At 59.7% G+C, this 20599-nt stretch overlaps 3 protein-coding genes and 1 pseudogene across 7 annotated transcripts; 3 read left to right on the forward strand and 1 right to left on the reverse strand.

The window, feature by feature from the left end:
• The first annotated feature begins 26 nt into the window (after window positions 1–26).
• On the forward strand, window positions 27–3249 carry PUSL1 (pseudouridine synthase like 1). Of its 3 annotated transcripts, none has more exons than XM_040645602.1 (9): window positions 29–227; window positions 432–495; window positions 632–819; window positions 975–1124; window positions 1212–1382; window positions 2178–2229; window positions 2313–2475; window positions 2604–2711; window positions 2951–3249. In XM_040645602.1, the coding sequence occupies exons 1-8, from the start codon at window positions 157–159 to the stop codon at window positions 2708–2710; spliced, it is 966 nt and encodes a 321-aa protein (XP_040501536.1). In that variant the 5' UTR covers window positions 29–156; the 3' UTR covers window position 2711; window positions 2951–3249. The 3 variants fall into 3 exon arrangements, with proteins under 3 accessions (XP_040501538.1, XP_040501536.1, XP_040501537.1); XM_040645603.1 differs by having other exon boundaries at window positions 32–227; window positions 2607–2711; XM_040645604.1 differs by lacking the exon at window positions 2604–2711 and having other exon boundaries at window positions 27–227.
• INTS11 (integrator complex subunit 11) lies at window positions 3160–14916 on the reverse strand. Of its 2 annotated transcripts, none has more exons than XM_040645601.1 (17): window positions 14742–14916; window positions 12508–12605; window positions 11945–12018; window positions 10460–10688; window positions 7525–7623; window positions 7408–7442; window positions 7016–7154; window positions 6420–6484; window positions 5623–5812; window positions 5196–5279; window positions 4677–4766; window positions 4413–4575; window positions 4180–4287; window positions 4034–4095; window positions 3821–3936; window positions 3615–3744; window positions 3160–3502 (listed from the first exon to the last, which is right to left on the reverse strand). In XM_040645601.1, the coding sequence occupies exons 1-17, from the start codon at window positions 14767–14769 to the stop codon at window positions 3437–3439; spliced, it is 1776 nt and encodes a 591-aa protein (XP_040501535.1). In that variant the 5' UTR covers window positions 14770–14916; the 3' UTR covers window positions 3160–3436. The 2 variants fall into 2 exon arrangements, with proteins under 2 accessions (XP_040501535.1, XP_040501534.1); XM_040645600.1 differs by having other exon boundaries at window positions 3821–3963; window positions 14742–14915.
• Window positions 9074–9769, forward strand: LOC103682053 (annotated as a pseudogene).
• A 119-nt stretch (window positions 14917–15035) lies between the features above and the next one.
• On the forward strand, window positions 15036–18905 carry LOC103682050 (ceramide-1-phosphate transfer protein). Of its 2 annotated transcripts, none has more exons than XM_040645605.1 (3): window positions 15036–15096; window positions 16940–17073; window positions 17301–18905. In XM_040645605.1, exons 2-3 carry the CDS (start codon window positions 16952–16954, stop codon window positions 17821–17823), a joined length of 645 nt encoding a protein of 214 aa, XP_040501539.1. In that variant the 5' UTR covers window positions 15036–15096; window positions 16940–16951; the 3' UTR covers window positions 17824–18905. The 2 variants fall into 2 exon arrangements, with proteins under 2 accessions (XP_040501539.1, XP_040501540.1); XM_040645606.1 differs by having other exon boundaries at window positions 15054–15115.
• Window positions 18906–20599: the final 1694 nt, after the last annotated feature.

Below are 20599 nucleotides of genomic sequence, written 5' to 3' on the forward strand. Positions count from 1 at the left end.
GGCCTAAGGCGCAGGCGCGAGCGCGGGCGCAGCCGGGGGCGTGGCCACATTGCTCCCCCGCGCGCGCTCACTCGCGCGCGCGCTGCGTTCACGTGCAGCTCTGCTGAGCCCGAGCCCGACCCCGCCGAGTGTGGCCGCGCTTCGCCGACTCCGGCCATGGGCCCTGCAGCAGGCTCGGTGACGGCGCGCTACCTCGTGTACTTCCAGTACTTGGGCACGGACTTTAAGTACGTCTTCCAGACCTCCCATCCGTGCCCGCGGCCCCCACTTTGTCCCGGCGCCCGACGTGGGAGCGGGGGGAGCTAAATTTAGGACGCGCACCTCTGGTCGCCAGGCTGGACGCCCGGGGAGGGAACGGACCTTGGAGGGCCGCAGAGGGCGGGGAAGGGCCCGAACCCCGTCTGCTAACCTGAGCCCGCCTCCGCCCGCAGCGGGGTCGCGGCCGTCAGGGGCTCCCAGCGCGCCGTCGCCGTCGGGGTCCAGAACTACCTGGAGGTGAGCTCTGGCGGCCAGCCGCCCGGAATGGAAAGAGGGAGACCCGAGGGCGGCGCAGATGGGAGCCCCCGCGCTTCTGCGGCCCGGTCTTCGCCCTGCGCTGCCCACCCCGCCCCAGGCGGCTCTGTCCCCTCAGGAAGCTGCAAAGCGGCTGAATTCGGTGGTGCCAGTCAAGTTCACCATCTCCAGCCGCACGGATGCCGGGGTCCATGCCCTATGCAACGCGGCTCACCTGGACGTCCAGCGCCGCTCAGGCCAGCCCCCCTTCTCCCCAGAGGTCCTGGCAGAGGCTCTCAACGCCCACCTGAGGCACCCGGCCATCCGGTGAGCACCCATCTGCTGTCTCCAGACTGGTCCACCATGCGTGGAGGCCATAAGTCAGGAAGGACTTGGTGTCTGGACAGAACCCTGGGAGTGAGATACCAAGGTGTCGCTTGGGTGGGTGGAGGGATCTGGAGTGCCTGATCTTGCTCCCACAGGATACTGCAGGCATTCCGAGTACCCAGTGACTTCCATGCCCGCCATGCAGCCACATCCAGGACCTACCTGTACCGCCTGGTCACTGGCTGCCACCGGCCTGACCAGCTGTCAGTGTTTGAACGGAACCGATGCTGGCCCCTGCGGGCAGGGTGAGTGTGGGTGTGAGCGAGTGGGAGGGGTTGTTAGACCCAGCTGGCTGGCTACTCCCTCCTGACCACTCACCTGGCTCCCTGCAGCTGCTTGGATGTGGGTGCCATGCGGGAAGCTGCCCAGCACCTGCTAGGGACGCATGACTTCAGTGCCTTCCAGTCAGCTGGCAGCCCGGCCACTAGCTCGGTGCGCACACTGCGCCGAGCCTCAGTGTCCCCTGACCCAGGCAGCCCCTTTGTCCTCCCCCAGGAGAACAGGTAAGAAAGGGCACCCTGCACACTAGCCAGAGGCTGGGGAAGCTGGATTTAACTTCCCTGGCAGGGGTGGTGCAGACGCAGCACACAGCTGGGGCTGGGGACCCCCCTGGGCATCCATCATTCCTCACAGGGGGATACTAGTCAGCTGAGTGGCATGGCCCCAACAACCAAGAACCTACAGCTGTGCCCTCCCCCCAGGGTGGGTTCCTGCCCTGCCCTACCCTGCCCAGCTCAGCATTCATTGCCTAGTACATGGATCTTGGCAGCTGCTGAAAAGCCTTTGCTGAAAGAGAAGCACCAGGCCAGTGGTTCCGGCCCTACCTGCCAGGGGGTTGGCTCCGCTGCCCCTGGCACTGTCCCTGGGGCCTCTGGCCAGATGTCAGCTGTTGACTTCCAAAACCTTCCCCGTTGGAGCCAGCATGGAGGAGGAACTTCTGCATGGTCAGCTGAAGAGCCCCTGGCCTGGGGCTTGGGTCCCTGGTAGATGAGCTGGCCACGCTCAGCTCCCTCAGCTGCCGCAGAGCCTGCACCGGGACCTCCACCTCAGCGGCACCTCCATCGGAGGGCCTGTTCCCATTGCCAAAGCCCCCAGAAGGCTCTGCTGCCCCTCCCACTCACAGTGTCCCTCCCACCAGCTTCACTTGAGGGTAGGATGGTCAGTGGAAGCCCTGGGGTGGAAGAGAGTGGGAACCAGTATCCCCCAGACCCCTTCCCCTGCCCGCCTCCTTGTCCGGGGCCACAGTGTGGACTCGGGGGCTGCCCTGGGCCAGACATCGCAAGTGCCAGTATTTCTAGGTTGCGGTTCTGGAACCTGGAGTTTGAGAGCCAGTCCTTCCTGTACAGACAGGTGGGCTCTGCGCTGGGCCTCCCGGGGGTGGGGGTGGCCCTGAGGGGCTGGGCCCCTATGGCAGTCTTGGCTTTGGGTTGCAGGTGCGGAGAATGACAGCTGTGCTGGTGGCTGTGGGGCTGGGGGCTTTGATGCCTGCTCAGGTGAAGGTGATCCTGGAAAGCCGGGACCCCCTGGGCAGGCACCAGGCACGTGTGGCCCCAGCCCATGGCTTATTCCTCAAGTCAGTGCTATACGGGAGACTCGGTAAGAGTACGCTGCCCTGAAAGGTGCCTGCGTGCATCCCACTGATTGACCCCGTCCTAAGGCTGGGTGCTTGATGGGGGAGGGGCTCTTGGTGACAGCACAGCTGCAGCCCTCACCTGTCCTGCTAGCAGGTGGCAATCCAGCCTCTGTTCAGCGGGAAGGCAAGGAAGCCCCAGGTTGGCCAAAAAATCTCCAGCTGGAGAACAGCAGCCCAAAAGTAGGAGGCCTGGAGTAAGGTACCTGGACCCCTAGACCCAAGGGCCTTGGACCCCTAGGTACCCGGATCCCAAGATCTACGCCCTGGACCCCTCCTGACCTGGGCCCTAGGATCGAGTTCCCAGTAGAGGAGGGAGACTGCGGGGGTTCCCCTCAGGGAGTAGGGAGGGGCCTGAGAGGCAGGGGCTCTGCAGCCCAGATGAAGCTGTTGACCTATGGCCAGGCCCAGACTCTGCAGAAACCCTCCTGTGCCCTGCAGGGTTTACCACACGGAAGGCACAGATCACCCCCAGATGCCCAGCTGACGTCAGGGCACCATGACACACAGAGCCCTGCTGCCATGCAGGCCTCCTGCCTCCTGCTGGCCTGTACCTGCCTCAAGTCCCCAGCTTCCTGGGCACCCAGGTCTGCCACAGGTGAACTGCAGGAAAAAGGCCTGAGTATCAAGAAGGGAACATCCACGCAGCCTTTGGTTCAGTTTTTACTGGAAATTAATACCGCAGGAGCATCCACCTATCTCCTGGGGCCTCACGAATAGAAATAAAGGGTGACCAAGTCCTTAAGCCTCTTTCTTTCCTTAGCCAAAAGTGGCCAGTTGGGCAGACACATGACACTGTGGTCTTGTCCTCACAGACAAGGGCTGTGAGCAGCCGTGGGCTCCACATCCAAGGACACAGAGGGAAGAGCTGAGGCACAGACACGGCCCTGGAATGAAAGCCTAGGTCCCTCTGGTGACCAGCTGACCTCAGCTGGGGGCCTGGGGGAGGCCCTTCTTGAGCAGTGACGTGAGGTAACTTCCCAGCTCCTCATCCTAGAGCCAGATACAAGAGGGGACAGTCATCGCATCCTCCCCAACCACCACACCTGGGCAGCCCCCGCCTCTCCCGACCTCCCGGGAATGGGGGCTCCCCGGCCCAACTCACCTGGTAGGTCCAGGAGACCAGCAGCACCTTGGTGCCTGGGTCCTCTGAGTGGGCAGCGGCCTGGATGAGGATGGACTCCACGGTCACGGACCCATCGGGAAGGTGCTGCACGCAGTGATCCTTGAGCATGCTGCGGGGAGGCACAGTGAGACCCCCACCTTGGGTCCCGCTTACCACCCCCAGAGCCAGGAGTGGGGTACACCCACCTCTTCAGGTGGCTGTAGACCCGCATGGCCGTCTCCTGCTCCTTGCGAGGGTCATGGAGATGCACGCGGCAGGTGAAGCGCAGCTGGTGCTCCACCAGGCCCAGCTCCTTGAGGGCCTGCTCTGAGGACACGAGCCGGAAGTTCTGTGGGGCAGGGGAAGGTCAGGGGGCAAGGGAGCACCCCTCACCCCCACCCAAGCACAGGCACACTCACACTGTCCTTCATGATCAGAGTGCCATGCAGGAGCCGGGGCTTTTTGGCGTCAGGAAGCAACCCTGCAGAGAAAGGGGCAGTGATGGGAGCTGTCCACCAGCTGCGCCGCTGCCCTGCCCCTGCCCAGTGTGCCCGGCCCTGCGTACCCTGTGCCATCTCCCGCTTCAGCAGCCCCAGCGAGATGCCCACGGGGATGCTGGGGCTCGTGGGCAGTGTCACCGTCTCACCGTTGGCTGGCATGTAGCAGTTGACCCCTGGGCAAGAGTGGGAGGAGCAGGGAGCCTCAGTCTAGACCATCTGGCCCTGCCCATGCTGACCCATGGGTAGACCCCACATTCCCTGTATCGGCCCAAGCCCACCCCATGCCTGGGCTGCCTACGGAATTCCTGCTCAATCTTCTGCTTCAGGAACTCCATCTTCTTGGCTTCCCCATGTACGAGCAGCACACTCTCGGGCTCTGCCTGGCCCACCAGCTGCATGATGCCCTTGGCGTCAGCATGGGCGCTGAAGGACATGTACTCCACCTGCATCTTGACCTCCAACTGCAGCATCACAGTGCACATGGGCCGTTACCACAAGCAGCAGGCTCCAAGGGCTCCCTACCAACCCAAAAGGGGGAGCTGCCGGGGAAGCGGGTACTCACCACCTGCCGCCCCTCCATCTCCAGCTTGCGCTGCCCACTGAGGATCTTATGGCCCACAGTGCCCTGCACGCAGTAGCCAGGCATGATGACCTGTGGGGGAGGGAGGGATGGAGCCGGCAGCCACCCTGTAACACAGTCCCCACCCCAAAGGCCGCCTCAGGGGGCTTCCTCCCTGTCTCTTCACCCTGCCCTTCCTACCTGTCAGAACCTATACCCTTAATGGCCCCTTTCCTTTGCCAGCGGCTCCCTATCCCAGGCCCCACTGCAGACCCGGGCAGGCTCAGGAGTCTCAGCACAAGCCCACCTGGCCTGAGTATCACATCAGCTCAGGAGGCCAGAAGACGTTACTGCCTGATGCAACAGGCTGACACAGCAAGAGTCTGAGCTGCCTGTGTGAGACACGGGCCCAGGATGCCAAGCCCTGTCCTGACAAACAGCAGTGTCCCCAAGCCAAGCAGAGCCCCTGTTCCCCCACCTCTGCCCAACCTCACAGGCCCTTCTAGCACCTAGACCTCTTACCATGTTCTTCTCATTCCCTGCCCACTTCCGGAAGATCTGCAGGGACTGGCCAGCATGCAGCATGCCTGGTGTGGCAAACACAACCTGCGGGGGTGGGTGGGGATGGGGACAGTCAGCGCAGCAGCGCCCGCCTGTCAAAGAACCAGTGTTGGCCACAAGTCTAGCCCTTCCTCTGCCCTCAGAGCCTTTTGACTCTGCACCTGCCACAGGCCCTACCTTCTGACCCCACCCCGTCTCTCCCCCAGCACGGCACCCCACTCCCTGAGGGAGACCTGCAGGCAAGGCCCCTGGCATGTCCCGGACATGGAGGAGGTACACATGCGTGGACAGTCAGCATTGGCCCCAGGTGCCCCACCCTGGGGCAGGCATGACTTGGCTACAACAGGCACAGGACAGCCATCCCCAGCCCCTCCTGGTCAGGCCTCACCATTGGGCCCGGGTTGTCAGCAAACGCTCGATCGAAGGCTTTGATGTGCTTGAACTCAAACATGTTCCTCTGGACAAAGGTCTTACGGATCTTCTGGTTGGTCCAGGTTATGAAGAGCTTGTAGTAGTGGTTGGCCTTCTCTGTCAGGCCCGTGGAGAAGTAAATGGGGGCCTTTAGGTTCATGCGCTCCCTGTGGACAGTGCAGGACCACAGTGAGGAGGCTGCCAGGAAAGGGCTGGCCCATGTCACCCCTCACACCCTCAGCCTGGGTTGTGTCCGGTGGAAGGAACAACTCCCTGATGTCCCCCACCTCAGTCCACTTCCTTCTATAAAATGTTGGTTCTTTTTTTTTTTTTTTTTTAAAGATTTTACTTATTTATTCGACACAGATAGAGACAGCCAGCGAGAGAGGGAACACAAGCAGGGGGAGTGGGAGAGGAAGAAGCAGGCTCACAGCGGAGGAGCCTGATGTGGGGCTCGATCCCAGAACGCCGGGATCACGCCCTGAGCCGAAGGCAGACGCTTAACCGCTGTGCCACCCAGGCGCCCCTAAAATGTTGGTTCTGAAGAAGGAAACAGAGCACATGCGGGTGGAGGGAGGACAACATGACAAGGCCTCCTGGCTTGGGCGGGCACCCCCACAGATACCAGGCACCCTGACTACATCTGATAGGGGCCAGTGCTACAGGCTATGCTCTACCTGGAGCTGAACTGAGGACCTTCCCGGGCTGGACACAGGCATCCCGCTAATGCCCACTCAGGCCAGGGGTCCCAGAAACCAATCTGACTGCACCTACCAGAAGGTCTCCAGCAGGATGCAGAGCTCCTGAGCACGGCCCAGGGCAAACACAGGGATCAGCACCTGCAGGGGGAAGGCAAGGGTGCCTGAGGCAGGAGTCCCTGGCTGTGCTGCCCACCCAAGTTAAGCCCACATCTGATCCTAGAGGACAGGCAGCTGTACCCTGTGGCTGCCTTCTCAGGGAGCAGCTGCTATAAAGACTGGCCCTGCTGGTAGCTCTGATGGTCAGAGGCTGCATCCACTGAGAGGTCATAGCCAGGCATCCTGAGAGCCAGACGCCCTTTGCAAGCCACAGGTAAAGCCCCCTACACTCTCCCCACAAGTCCTGGTCCCAGCCACAATCTATCCAAAAACGACCACAGTGGATACTCTGGCCAGCCCTGGTCTGGGATCTGAAGTGAGAGATGAATACACACCCCACTAGTCTTTGGAGAAGTTTTTCTTCCTAATGCTGAGCAAATCTTCCTCCTTGCATGCCCAGAACACAAAACACCCATCTCCTGACATGCCAGAAGTGGCCAAAGGACTGTGTAGCATGGTCAGGGTGGGCACGTGGCCCAGAGCCCTGCTTGGCACTCCGCCTGCACCAGCTACCTTCCCTCCACGTTCCACGGCCTCGTGGACCTTCTTCAGAAAGTCTCGCTCCCGGCAGCGTTTGGAGTCCCGGATGGTCGTGGCGTAGGTAGATTCTGTGATGAGCAGGTTGGGGCGGCATTTGTCAATCCACGCAGCTCTGTAACAGAGGTGGGCTTGGCCGGAGGTGGACAATCCACATGGCTGTAAGGCCAGGAGCAACAAAACAGACCCCAGCCACAGGTTCCCTGGACCCTCTGGCAAGCAGCACACTAGGGGAGACCGGAGGAAGAGACTCTGCCATGCACAGAGGACACGTGGCAGAAACCAATGCATGAACTGCCCAGGCACCCAGCATAGCCACAAGCATCACTGCTCCCCACAGGGTGAAAGAAACACATCAGCCTACTCACCCCAAATGTCGGTCCGGGGTCATATTATAATCACCCTGGCAAAGAATGTCACAGTAAAACAGGTGCCTCCTCTCCCTGGCTAAGCAGTACCCCTGTGCCCCAAGTGCTTCCACTGACCGTGTAGACCACAGATTCTGAGCCCACTTTAATCTGGAACATGGCTGCCCCCAGCACGTGGCCTGCATAGTAGGCCTTGATTTCAAGTTCATCGTCCACCTACAGAGGAGAGGGCTCGAGTCAGGTCTTCAGGCTATGCTAGGTAGGTGGTCAGTTGAAGAGTATGGCAGAGGGACCAGGGAGGTGGACACTGGGGAGGCAGAGGGCAGAAGAGGAGAACATGGTTCCAAGCCTTTCATCATTTCCTGTTTCTCACAATGTCCAGTTCTCAACCAAAAGCAAGCAGACACAAGAGATGAGACACCAGCATGGAAAACAAGAGAAACAACAGTGTAGAGAAGCAGACTCAGGGCTCCTAGAGTTTTCAGACACAGAGTTTAAGAGGGCTGTGACTAATATATTCAGAGAAATAAAAGAAGTTTAAGAATGTTGACCACAAAACTAGAAATTATCTTAAAAAGTAGAAATGCTAAAGCCAAAAGCTATAATCACCCAAATAAAAAAATGAATGGATGAATTTAACAGCATGCTATATATAATCGAAGAGTAGTAAGGCAGTAAAACACACAGAAAGGACTGTCTAGCACAAAGCACAGAAAGACAAATGCACGAGGGAAGGTCTGGAGTAAGAAGGCCTCACATTCTGCCATCTGGGGCCCTGGGTTGGAGGAGGACAACGGGCAGGAGCAACACTGGAAGAACCAGATGAAAGACATCGGGCCACAAATCCACGAGGCTTCACACCCGGACAGGTTCAATGAGAACAACATGCAGGTCCATCACAGCATACCCACCAAAATCCAAAGAAAAGGGTATAATCCTACAACCAGCCTCACACTAAAGATTCTCTTTCAAACAGTGAATAGAAAGAAACATTCAAAGTACTGAGAAGAAGTAATTGCCAAACTAGGATTCCACATGTCACGAAAAAGTCCCTCAGGAATGAGGGTGAAGCAGAGCCATCTGCAGACAATTAAAAGCAAATTCACTGCCAACAGATCCATACGGGTGTCCTTCGGGAAGAAGGTAAGTCATCGCAAAGACAAGTGAAGAACACAGGAAGTAGAGAGGGTAAATACAGAGATGACGCCTAGCAAAGCTGACCTCATCAGTATCAGTAATGATGTCCCCCTAGGTTTCATATATACTGAGCAAACTAAAACAAGGGCACATAATAAAATGTTCTAAGACCTTTGCATTATCGAGAGGCAAAACCTCCAAATACCTTAGATTTTTGTTGTCACGGATGCATTTTGTAAACTCTATCACTATGAGAATTACAAGAATATAAAATAACTAACCAAATAAAAGGAGAAACAGAAGGGCGCCTGAGTGGCTCAGTAGGTTAAATGTCTGCCTTCGGCTCAGGTCACAGTCCCAAGGTCCTGAGATGGAGCCCCGTGTCGGGCTCCCTGCTCAGAAGGGAGTCTGCTTCTGCTTCTCCCTCTCCTTCTGCCCCTCCCCCCGTTAGTATTCTATCTCTCTCTCTCTCACTCACTTGCTCTCTCTCTCAAATAAATAAACAAATAAAATCTTAAAAAAAAAATAAATTTAAAAAATCAATCCAAAGAAAGCAGTAAGAGAAAAAAAAAACAGAACAGGCAACACAAATAGGAAGCAAATAGTAAGAGAGTGGAGCTAAACTCAAAGTTTTCTTATTAAATGTGGAGTCCAAATGCTCCGCCTGGACAAGTTATCAGGATAGATTAACAGCAACAACAACAAAATCCTCTCTTGCTCTGGCCCGTGGCGCCGGCAGGATGGGCACGACTTGCAGTCCTCGTACTGCCAGGAAGCCCCACAGCCACCGATGAGATCAGAAGTGACATTATGAACAGTGTGAGAAAACACACGTGGGCACAGCCCTGAAGGCCAACGCTTTTGGAGGCGCTCCCATGCAAAGGGAATTGTGCTGGGAGACGTAGGAGTTGAAGCCAAATAGCCAAATTCTACCATCAGAAAGTGTGTCAGGGTCCAGCTGATCAAGAATGGCAAAAAAACCCCGCAGCCTTTGTGCCCAATGACGGTTGTCTGACGTTTACTGAGGAAAATGATGAAGCTGTAGTTCCTAGATTTGGTCACAAAGGTCATGCTGTCACAGACATTCCTAGAATTTGCTTTAAGACCGTCAAAATAGCCAACGTCTCTCTTTTGGCCTTTTACAAAGGCAAGAAGGGAAAACCCAGATCCTAAGTTTGATGGTGAAAACATAATAGTAATAAATTTTCACATGCCAAAAACCCACAAAAAACAAGCAAACAATAAACCAAATTACATGCCACTTAAAAGAGCTACATTTAAAACATGACGCAGTAAAGTTCAAAGTAAAACGATGGAAAAGACACACTATGCAAACAACCAAAGGTGGGGGTGGTGGGGATGGTGTGGCGTTAGCCGAAACACAGACTTTCAGGGGAAAAGTCTTATTAAAGATAAACACACATACTTCGTGTTGACAAGAAGTTCAACCAGAAATAACTGGAAACACATAGGTAACCAGTAACAAGCAAACTCCGCTGACTCTACGGAGAAACAGACAAATCTCTAATCTTCGTGATAAAGTTTACCCAATTTGATGGCATTTGCCTGCTTAGAACCCCTCACTTCCTTGCTGACCCACACAAAACAGTCAGAGTCAAAACCCAAACTCCACAGCCCAGTACTGGCTGCCCTTCGGGGCTTGCCAACCTCACGGTCCAGTCTCTGCCCCTACCACCCCGGCCGGCACACCCTCTCAGACGCACTCAGGCGCACAGCTGGGTGAGCAGCAGAGGTCCCACATGCTTGATGGGTGCTGGGCACGCTGCCCTGTGTGCGCCTGAATCTGGGCTGGGACCCTGATTCTCGACTGACCCCATGTGCCTGCCCAAGGCTGCCTCCCGGTAGCCCCACAGTACCCGACAGAGAGTGAGATGGGGTGTGCTGGGGCCCTGACCTGGACCGTCTGGTGCAGGTGGACAGCTACCACCTTCTTCATACAGTCTTTGATCATCTGGGAGGTGAAGAAGTTGGCCTCACCCTTCTTGTCCACAGCAATCTTGCGGTAGTCCTCCAGCAGGATGGGGCAGATGGCCTGGGTGGGGTGGGTCATGTAGATGGGCCCATCATAGCCCACCATCTCGCTGAAGTAGGGGAGTGCCCCACAGTGGTCCAGGTGGAAGTGGCTGGGGGTGCAACACAGGTCAGCCCAGGGCCACTGCTCCCCAACCAAGCCTGCCCCCCACAGCCCCTCCACGCCAGCAGAGGCTCATGGTCATTCCACCCATTCGTTCTTCTGTGCACTGACTGCCTACTGTGTATGAGATGCCGTCCTCAGTACCAGAGTGAGGGGTGAGCAAAAGAGATAAAATCTACTACCTTCCTGGAACTCAGAATCTAAATGTCCGATAACGCAGTGAGCATGAAAGAGGTAATGCTGTGTCACGTGGGCACACGTTCTATAGAGTAATGGAAAGTAGCTAAGAAGGGGACAGGGCACCAGGACAGTGACCATCTCTGGTGGATGGACAGGAAGACCCCACGGCATGTGAACCACAGCAGGAAGGCACCGGAGCAAAGGGAACAGAGTGCTGTGTGTCCATGAGTAGAGCAGACCCACTGTGTGAAGCCCATGTCCAAGAAGGAACTGAGACCACAGGAGCCTCAGAGCAGCTGAGGATGGGGTCGGCAGATCCTCTGGCTTGCAGGATGCGGGGGGAAGACCAGCAGGAGGCTGCTGTGGTCATTTGGCCACAGGGCAAAGGTCAGGGTCAGGAAAAGGACTGGATCCCGAAAACTGTGGACTATCTGGGTGGAGTGTGAGGAACTGGAGGAAAGCAGAAGCCCCATTCAGCCAGGTTGGGGAGGTCGACTGCCACCAGGGGGGCCAGACCATGAGTCTGGACGTCAGGGCAGGGTGGACGGGAATGTACAGCAAGATCAGTGAGCATCGAGGACCAGCAAGGAGGGTGTAGTCACTGCTGCCAAATGCTGCTGAGAGGCCGAGCGAGGAGGCCTGACAAGTAGCCCAGGGGCTCACATGGGAAATGCTCCATCTTTGCATTGTTGGGGGAGTAGGCTCCCTGCCATGGGCCTGCTGCCCTAACACAGCCTCGTCTTCCTGGGGTAGCTGGGGCAGAGCCAATAGGCACACGCCACACAGTGTGCCCCCTGGCTCCACGGCGCTGACCAAAGCCCACCAAGGAGCAACCGTGAATACTGTAACCTCATGCGAGTGCACGGCCTCCAGGACCACTGTCCAGAGGCAAGGGGGGCAGCCCAGAGGGGGCGCCACACCAGCAACCTAGAACAAAACGGGGGTCTGCAACGCCCCACAGCCTGCAGCCTCCCTGGGCCCTGAGTGGCTCTCCTGGGCCCTGAGGGTCCTCGGGGTGGGGCCAGCTGTGAGCCCACACAACACTAACAGCCGACAGGTGCCTACCTGATAATCACACAGTCCAGGAAGTCGGTCAGCCGGCCGTTGCGGGTGATGTAGGAGAAGTCAGGGAAGCGCCTCTGACAAGCCAAGAAAAAGGGTCAGAACACGGTTGCCCTGGGTCTGCCAGCACTCCAGAGAGTGGCAGCCAGGAGTGGGGAACGAGGGCACAGGCTGAGCCTGGCCAGCCACACCAGGACCATTAACTGCTCACAGCCTCAGGGCACACAGGGAGGGGTCAAAGTGCTGGGCACCAGTCACCAAGCCAGAAGCCCTGCCTGGGGAGCACTGAGCTGCCCCATATGACTCTACAGGAGCCCAAGAGCCCCTGCTCTGGTACAGACCAAGCCTTCCACACAGGGCATCCCATCTGTCAACTGGTGATGGTGGGGACACTGCCAGGGAATGCAGTGACCCCAGGCCCACCTGCCTCCTACCACTGCCCACTTGCCCAAACTCCCTACTCCGTGGGTCAGAGTCTGAGGCTCTGATGCCTGGATCCCGCTGAGAATAGCAACGAGGAGCAGGCTGAATGAGGTCCCTCCAGGCTACCTTCCCTCAGGACTCACGTCATCATTGAACCCCATGTGCATTCCGCAGTCCAGCATGACATTCTTGCCAGCGATGGAGACCAGGATGCAGCTTCGGCCCACATCCTGGCCAGCCCCTGAAAAGGAAGAGGGATGAGGTGCCGCCACCCCCATGTTCCTCTCCCTGCTGCTGCAAGCCGTGGCCCCAGCCCCAAGACCAAGGCTCAGCCACCTGCCTCATACCTCCACTGGGAACTCTGGGTCCCTGCCCCGCAGAACCCTCGGTGGGCTGGGAAAACTAGACCCCCACGGCTGCTGTGCAGATGAAGTGTGACACAGAAGCACCACCACCACCCCCTCTACACACAGGTCAGGGAAATGTGCAGGGAAGGGGCAAAGTGCCAAGGCTGCCGAGCGACTTCTAGACCACATGCCCTCCCCCACTACACCTCCAGCCTCAGGCCCTGCCACCACCACCTACGTCAGATGGAAAAAGACCCTCACCTCTCGAGGGAGCAGCCCACCTGCTGCGGCTGACTGGCACCTTCAAAGGCCAGGGGCTGTGTAACAGGTGCTGGACTGTGGTCCTGGCACTTAATAGGGGTAAGCCGGCACTCCACAGGGCATCACCACCCCTCCTGAAAACTCAACTGCCTGAAAACTCATCTGGGCTATGGGGCCCTCTCCCCCAGGACCCATGCGCAGAAGGCATCAAGCACGTCCAGGTGGTGTCACTGCAGAGGGACACCTGTGCAGCTTCAGCCGGCCATGGGGAGACATGGCCCCAGCTGTCCAACAATGACCAACTACAGCGGCCAGAGTGCAGATGGCCCACCACCACACCCCCTCAGGGCACCCACAGCCCAGAACTTAAGCTGAGTCCTATCCATGTTCCTAACTTCAAGCCCTACCCATCTCCTCCAGCCCCAGCAGGGCACATCCCACCCACCTCCGCTGGGGTCTGGAGGCCCAAGAAGAAAGGGACACAGCCTTGCAGGGCCTGATGACAGCAAATGAGCTGCTTTCCATCTTGATCCTACAAGCCTCCCTCTGCCAGCCACCTGAACCTTCTGTTAGCACCACACACATCAAGGTGGCCCAGAGCAGAACCCAAGCTGGTCCTTCAGAAGCTTCAGTCACCCATGACTACAGTGGGTCATCCCAGCCAAGAGCTTCGTCTATGTGCTTCAAGCAGCCCAGCCATAGGCAGTGGCCTGGAGGTCTCTCATAAGCCTGCTTCTGCCCCACCAGGACGATGGCAGGGTCTCAGCCGTCCGCTCCCTGCTGAACCTGTAGCCCTAAAACTGTGCCCAGCACAGAGGCCCTCCAGACATTTGCGTGGGGGAAGGGGAGGGCTGCCCCTCTTTACAGAGGACATGAAGGCACAGAAGTCATGGGATCAGCCCATGGACACATGGCTCCTACGCATGGGGCCAGGAATGGTTTTCTGGACTCCACAGCTCAGCTCTTAGACACTGGCCCCTGCTCCCAACAGGACTCACGACCATCCCATGGGGCCTATGTGACGAAGAGCTCACACCACGAGAAAGGATATGGAGCTGTGTGGGAGATCTGTACAGGAAAATGCTCCCCACACACGGCCCAGTGGAGGAGGCAGGTTCTGGGACAGCACAGAGCACCAGCGCAGGAAGAATGCCCAGAGAGCTCTAGAGGGCTGGCCACCAAAATGCAAAATGATAACCCCAGCTGTTTCCGGTACCCTGGATTCTCAGTGACCTCTCCTCCTTCACGGTGTTCTGCGCTCTTTGGGCTTTCAAAAGGGTGCGTTTATATCTTTCACAAAATGCAAAGCTTCTTTAAAAAACAACAACAACATTGCAGATATGCAGTAAGGCTGAACTGTGAGAGCGGATGGCTGCACTAGGTAAACGGGAAGCTGCGGGTAACGGGGGCGAGACAGATGCACAAGGGGGAAGAAAGCCGAGGCGGGGAGCGAAGGCCACGTAAGGCACCAGTCCATGTGGACAGAGGCCGGCGCAGCGAGAACGGAGACCCCGTGGCTCTCGGGGACCGCGTCCGGAGGGCGGACCCCAGGAGAAGCTGCCCGCGTCCGGACCCACCCTCTTTGCACGGTGAGGAGAGCTGCGGACGCAGCAGCACAGCAGCGGGCCGACCCCCGAGCCGTCCCGAGGCCTCCGCTGCCGAGAGCCGGGGGCTCCGCGAACCTGGCCGGCCCTCTGCGCGCCCGCGGCTCGTCCCCAGACCACCGCCCGGCCCCGCGCCCGCGAGGCCGCCGGGCGCGCCTCACTCACCCAAGGGAGTGACCCTGATCTCGGGCATGCTGCCGGGCGCGCTCCCAGGACCCGTAGCCTCTGCCCTCACCGAGCCGGCAGAACCACTGCAGCCGGGCCACAACCACAGACCCGGGACCCCCGCCGCGCCGGATCCGGATCGCTGCGTCGTACCGCGCAGGCGCAGCCCCAATGGGGTCAGCTTCCGGTGCGCCCGCCGGAAACGCCGGCCCACGCGTCGATCCTCCGGATTGGGTAGCTGGCAGCCAATCCCCGGATTGGGTAGCTGGCAGCCAATCCCCGGCGTCAGGGAGGTGGCCGGGGCGGGGCAGCGGGTCCCGCGGCGGCGGCTGCGGCAGCGGCGGCGGCGGCTCAGGTGAGCGGCGGCGGCCCAGGTATGCGGGAGGGTGCCAGGCTCCGGCCCGTGGCGGGGGAGCAGAGCCCAACCGAACTGGGCAGGTGGGCCTGGGCATCGCCAAGGGGCCAGGAGCAGGAGGGGGCGGCCGAGGACCTGGCTCCCACGCCGCCCCGGACGCCGGGCCCCTGCTTAATCCCTGGGCCTCAGCTGGAGTGGGACCCGCCTAGGACTGGGGCCCCGCTGTACCCGAGCCCGGGGACCGACCCGGCGCCACCTGGAGCTCCCTTCCCGAGCAAGACTTGTAGGGCTTCCTGGACAGGGCCTCACTCCAACCCGCTGGGCTTGGGGTGCCAGGGTGGGTGCCCTCTTCTCCTGGGGGCCTTCAGCCTGCCGTCAGCCAGAGAGCTGCGGGCACTCAGGCAGCCCTCCTGCCGAGACTTGACCTTGGGGCTGTGGGCTGACCGGGGAGCCTTGGTGGTGCCCTGCATCACCTCCCCAGAGCTGGCAGGCTGCCTGCCCCGGGCTGCACAGCCAGTGTCCTTCCTGTTGTTTGCAAGTTCTGAAAAGCTCCCAGCAGCTCCTCTGCGTTGCTGGCTCAGGTTCTAGACAGGAAGGCCAGGCCCACAGGATGTCTGGTGTCCAGGAAGGTAGCCCTGAAGACCTCAGAGACCATCTGCTCAGTGGATGGAAGGTAGGCCCTGAGAGAGGGGAGGGGCGTGCCGGAAGTCTCTGGAGCACCGTCTTCCTGAGGCCAGGCGCAACTGTCCCCACACCTGAAGACAGGGTGAGCTCACCTCTGGGAGCTCTGCCAATGCCAGGGGCCTCCAGGGCCTCAGCAGCCACGAGGCGCCATCAGATGCTCCTGGCATCCTGGGTGGTAAGATGCAGCTGAGTCCCCAGGGACCGTCAGAGCGCAACCCCAGTGCTGGCCCTGGGCTCCCAGGAGGGCAGAGGCTGAGTTGCCCAGGGGCACCCATTCAGTGTGTGGGCACTTGAATGTTTATGGAGTGACTGTATGAATGTGAGCAGAATCCAGGGCAGGACTCGCCTAGGGCGCTTCCAGGAGGTTCCTTGGGACTGGGGGAGGGCCTTATGGCTGTCTTCAGATGTAGAAGGGCTTTGGCTCAGCTGCCCTTCTGTGTGGCACCCGTACAGCCCCAGTAGGGGTGAAAAGATCCGTGTCTGTCAGGCAGTGCTGACCTTGCAGCCTCTGTTCTGGCCCCAGATGTAGCAGTAAAAGCAAAGAAGGGCCCAACCCACCTGGCCACCCTTCCTGGCCCTCCACTCGCTCTACTGTCTCTTTTGTCGTGGTACTTATCTTTTTTTACCTACCATGTTGGACTTTTCTGGCTTTCTCCAGGAATATCGCCCTAATAGGCAGGGCTGTTTGTCTCATGGGGCATCCACCTTGGAAGGGTACTTGGCTCTGGGCAGAGACTCAGCAGATGTTTCTCCAGCTGGTAAAACGAGACACAGTCTGGTGAGAGAGACAATAAATAAGCCAGGAAGCATGAGTAGAGATGTGTGCCGTAGATAGGACATAGCAGAGTGCTCTGACGAGCCTGAGTGACAAGGAGGGGCATGCTAAGATCTGGGGGCAGGTGTTCCAGGCCCAGGGCACAGCAGCATCTGTGACACAGGTCACTGTGTCAGAGCATGTGGCCCAGGCAGAGGGAAGTAAGCTCCTGGGGAGAAGGAGGCTGACCCAGGGATGGGGCCCACTGTGGGCTCTCAGTGGGGTCGGCCGGATCCCAGCCATTGCTTTCTGACTGCTCTTGCCCCCCACTCTGAAATAGTGACCCAGGGAGTGAGCTGATTCACAGGGAGACAGCCCACCAGCCTAACCACCTGTGTGTTTCAGTGCGCTTGAGATATGGATGGCTTGGAGTCGGACTTCAACCTGAAAGTCGTCTTAGTCAGCTTCAAGCAGTGTCTCAATGAGAAGGAGGAGGTGCTGCTGGACCACTACCTCGCCGGCTGGAGGGGGCTAGTCAGGTACATTTGGGGGGCACTGCCTTGCGGGGCCCCACGCTTCCCATGTGCTGCGGGGACACCGTGCGCACCCAGCTCCCGCCCGCTTGGGGCTGGTCAGCCCTTCTCACTCACCACGTGGCCGGCGGCACCGAGCCTTCCTACCCCTGTCTACAGGGGGACATGTGCCCCGGGAAGTGGGGCGCGGCCTCCCCTGCACCCAGGCTCAGTTCCTGCTTCCCCTCGAGCAGGTTCCTGAACAGCCTGGGCGCCATCTTCTCCTTCGTCTCTAAGGACGTCACCGCGAAGCTGCAGGTCATGGAGCGTCTGCGCAGTGGCCCACAGCGGGAGCACTACAGCAGCCTGCAGTCCATGGTGGCCTACGAGGTGGGCAACCAGCTGGTGGACCTGGAGCGGCGCTCCCGCCACCCTGACTCGGGCTGCCGGACAGTGCTTCGGCTGCACCGTGCCCTGCGCTGGCTACAGCTCTTCCTGGAAGGCCTGCGCACCAGCCCCGAGGACGCCCGCACAGCTGTGCTCTGCACCGATTCCTACAACGCCTCTCTGGCTGCCTACCACCCCTGGATCATCCGCCGGGCCGTCACCGTGGCCTTCTGTACGTTGCCCACACGCAAGGTCTTCCTGGAGGCCATGAACGTGGGGTCCCCAGAGCAGGCTGTGGAGATGCTGGGCGAAGCCCTGCCCTTTATTGAGCGTGTCTACAATGTCTCCCAGAAACTCTACGCTGAGCATTCTCTGCTGGACCTGCCCTAAGGGCCAGCGGGCCACGTGGGGCAGGTTTCCCCGCTCCAGAGCTGGGCTGGGGCAGCCAGCTCCTATCAGTCCCACTGTGGAGCTCTGTGGGTGCGCCAGGAATGGGAAGAACACTGTCCCGTGTTAGCCCAGCTTGATCAGAGCCACGGGCCCAGCGAGGCCCACTCGGGCTGTGCTTCTAGCCTGCGGCACGAGGGCTGTGCCAGAGAAAGCGGGCCCTGGCCTCTGCTCCTCCCTTTTCACTTTGCTCTGCCCAAGGCGTCTTTGCTTTACCCTCAGCTGAGTTACACATGTGTCCCAGCAGGCCTCACCTAGACGGTGAGGTGCAGAAGGCAGGGCAGGTAAGGGGCAGGATCAGCATTCACGGGACACCCGGAGAAGCTGCCCCCTGCCTGCGAGCCAAGTCGTGCAGTGGGACAAAGTCACAGGTGGCACAGAGACTTCCTCCTGCTGCCAGCAAACATATTTGCAGGTGCTTGTCCACCCCTGGTCCACCTCGGTGTCTGTACCCCCCTGGTCCACCTCGGTGTCTGTACCCAGGTACCCCCAGGCTCCTCCACACGGGGCTGGCCGTCCCCAGGACAGGGATAGAACCCCTGGGCAGCAGCCGGGAGCTGAAGCCCTGAGCGAAGGCCAGCCCTGCCTCTCTCTCTGCACTCTCATCAGCTGTCCCTGCAGCCACCCCGTCAGCCGGGTGCCCCCCCAGCAGCTGCCTGTGAGTCTGCACAGCACAGCCCAGAGCTCTGCGGAGTCCACAGCTCTGCCGGTCCAGGGCTAGCCTCTCACTCCCCGTCGTCCAGCAAGACTGTGTTCCCTCCTCCCTGCCCCTTGCTGCCCCACAGAGACTCATGAGATGGCACATGGAGAGAGCCTGGACCACGTGCCCAGCTGACAGGCCAGCCGTCACCCAGCGCTCGGGGGCCTGGCTTCTACCGGCGCTTCCCTGGGAGCCGGGGCCCCTCGATGCCAAGGGGGCCGTATCCACCGTGCCGCAGCTGCGCCTACGCGTCGGCTTGCAGAGACCCTGGAAAGTGTCATCGGGTGATGGTCTGTTCCGACATCAATAAACGCCACTCAGAGCAGGCAGTGCCCTCCAGGGCAGAGGTGTTTGGTGTGTCAGGCGGCTGCTTACTGAAGGGAGGAGGGGCGTGACCTCACGGGGCTGAGGCCCTACTGCTAGGCTCACGGGGCAGTGTCCAGCACAGGGACGTGAGGCGTAGCCCGGCCAGCATGGGGCAGCGGGATGCGGCCTGTCTGTGTTGTGTAGCCTTTAGCTTGGCCCCCCGAGCCGCCACCAAGGTCCATGTCGTCATCCCCACTTTACGGGCGAGAAAACAGAATGACCCGAGGTGCTGGGTTGAGGGCAACTGCACAGCTTGTAGGGAGGAGAAGACCTGTGCGTGGGAGCCGCCCTGTGGTGCAGCAGTGGTGGGACGGAAGAAGGACTCCTGTCAGGCAGCATGCTCTCCAGCACCCCAATGTCAGGCCCAAAGAGCGGTGTCTAATGCCAGGTGCCCTGCGCCTGCAGCTTCGCCCTGTCCCACGGGGGCCACAGCGCCGTGAGGTGCCAGCAAAGGCAGGTGACCGTGAGGGCGGCACACGTGTGCCCACGTGCACACAGATTACAGGGGCCGTGCACAGCACACGCGTCACACGCATGCTGTGTGTGCAGGTACAGTGCGCCGAGTGTGTGCTCGCACGTACATGCGTGCCCCAGGCGTGCCATGCAGGCTGCTCCCTCCCCACAGGCAGCGAGGATCGGATCCTAGACCATCCACTAGAAACGTCTGCCAGGCCCCAGCCAGGGTTGAGACCACCCGGAGCTCCTCCACTCCAGGGGTGTCAGTAGCCTCCCCCGGTTCCTCTGAGTGCCTCATGGGCACCCCGACACCTGAGCCTCGTGTCAGGTGCCCGGGGCACCCAGAGGCTAAGGAGAAACTGCTGGCACGTCCATCGGGGCTGACCTGCACATACCCAGTGTTGACCCAGCCTCAGAGGCCCATTTGGTTACAGCCTTTCCTGCCTCGTTTGCATACACTGTCCCGCAGGCCCAGCTGTGCCCTCTGTCCCCGGAGGGAGGCACCTGCTGTGTCAAGAGCCCAGGCAGGGTGTGGGCAGAACCAGGCTCAGGGTCCCTGAAGTTTCCAGGCCTCAGACACCCAGCAGAGCAACAGCCCAGACCTTTAAGTTGCACTGTTCTCAGACAAGCTGAGTGGCCACAGCCCTACCCTGGAGCCCTCCCCACCCCAGCCACAGGATGGAGAGCAGGCTGGCTGGCTGCCCCTGAACCTGCAGGTGGAGCCACCCCTGCAGCCCACCCCCTGCCCCCAACCCCCGACTCCTAACAGTCCTCCCCAGGGCTGGGAGAGGTGTTTCTGTACCCACTCCTCGGGGCACTGGTACCTCCCACAGGCAGCTGGAGACCCCAGGACCCTCTGGCAGGGAAGTCCTGAGTGTCGCTCCTCCTGTCCAGGAACGGGGTGGTTGCAGAGGGACGTGGACACAGGCAGGTAACAAGGTCATGGTCAGTGGTTGCTCAGCCTACCTGCCCACGTCACTGTCAGCCAGAGAGCCTGGTGGGTGGCATCAGGATAAGAGTCCAAGGAACACAGACCTATGGGGCCTAGGGAAACGAGGGTGTCCCCAGGGGCCCCTGGGCTTGGCAGGTGAGGACAAGTGAGGATTTTGCTAGGCAAATCCTTGGCCCTCCCCTGCCCCAAGTCATCATATCAGGGCCCCCACCTGGTTCTCTCATTTGCCATCCCTGCTGGAAGCT

This window comes from Ursus maritimus, unplaced genomic scaffold, assembly GCF_017311325.1.
Source record: "Ursus maritimus isolate PB19 unplaced genomic scaffold, ASM1731132v1 scaffold_32, whole genome shotgun sequence".
NCBI lineage: Eukaryota > Metazoa > Chordata > Mammalia > Carnivora > Ursidae > Ursus > Ursus maritimus.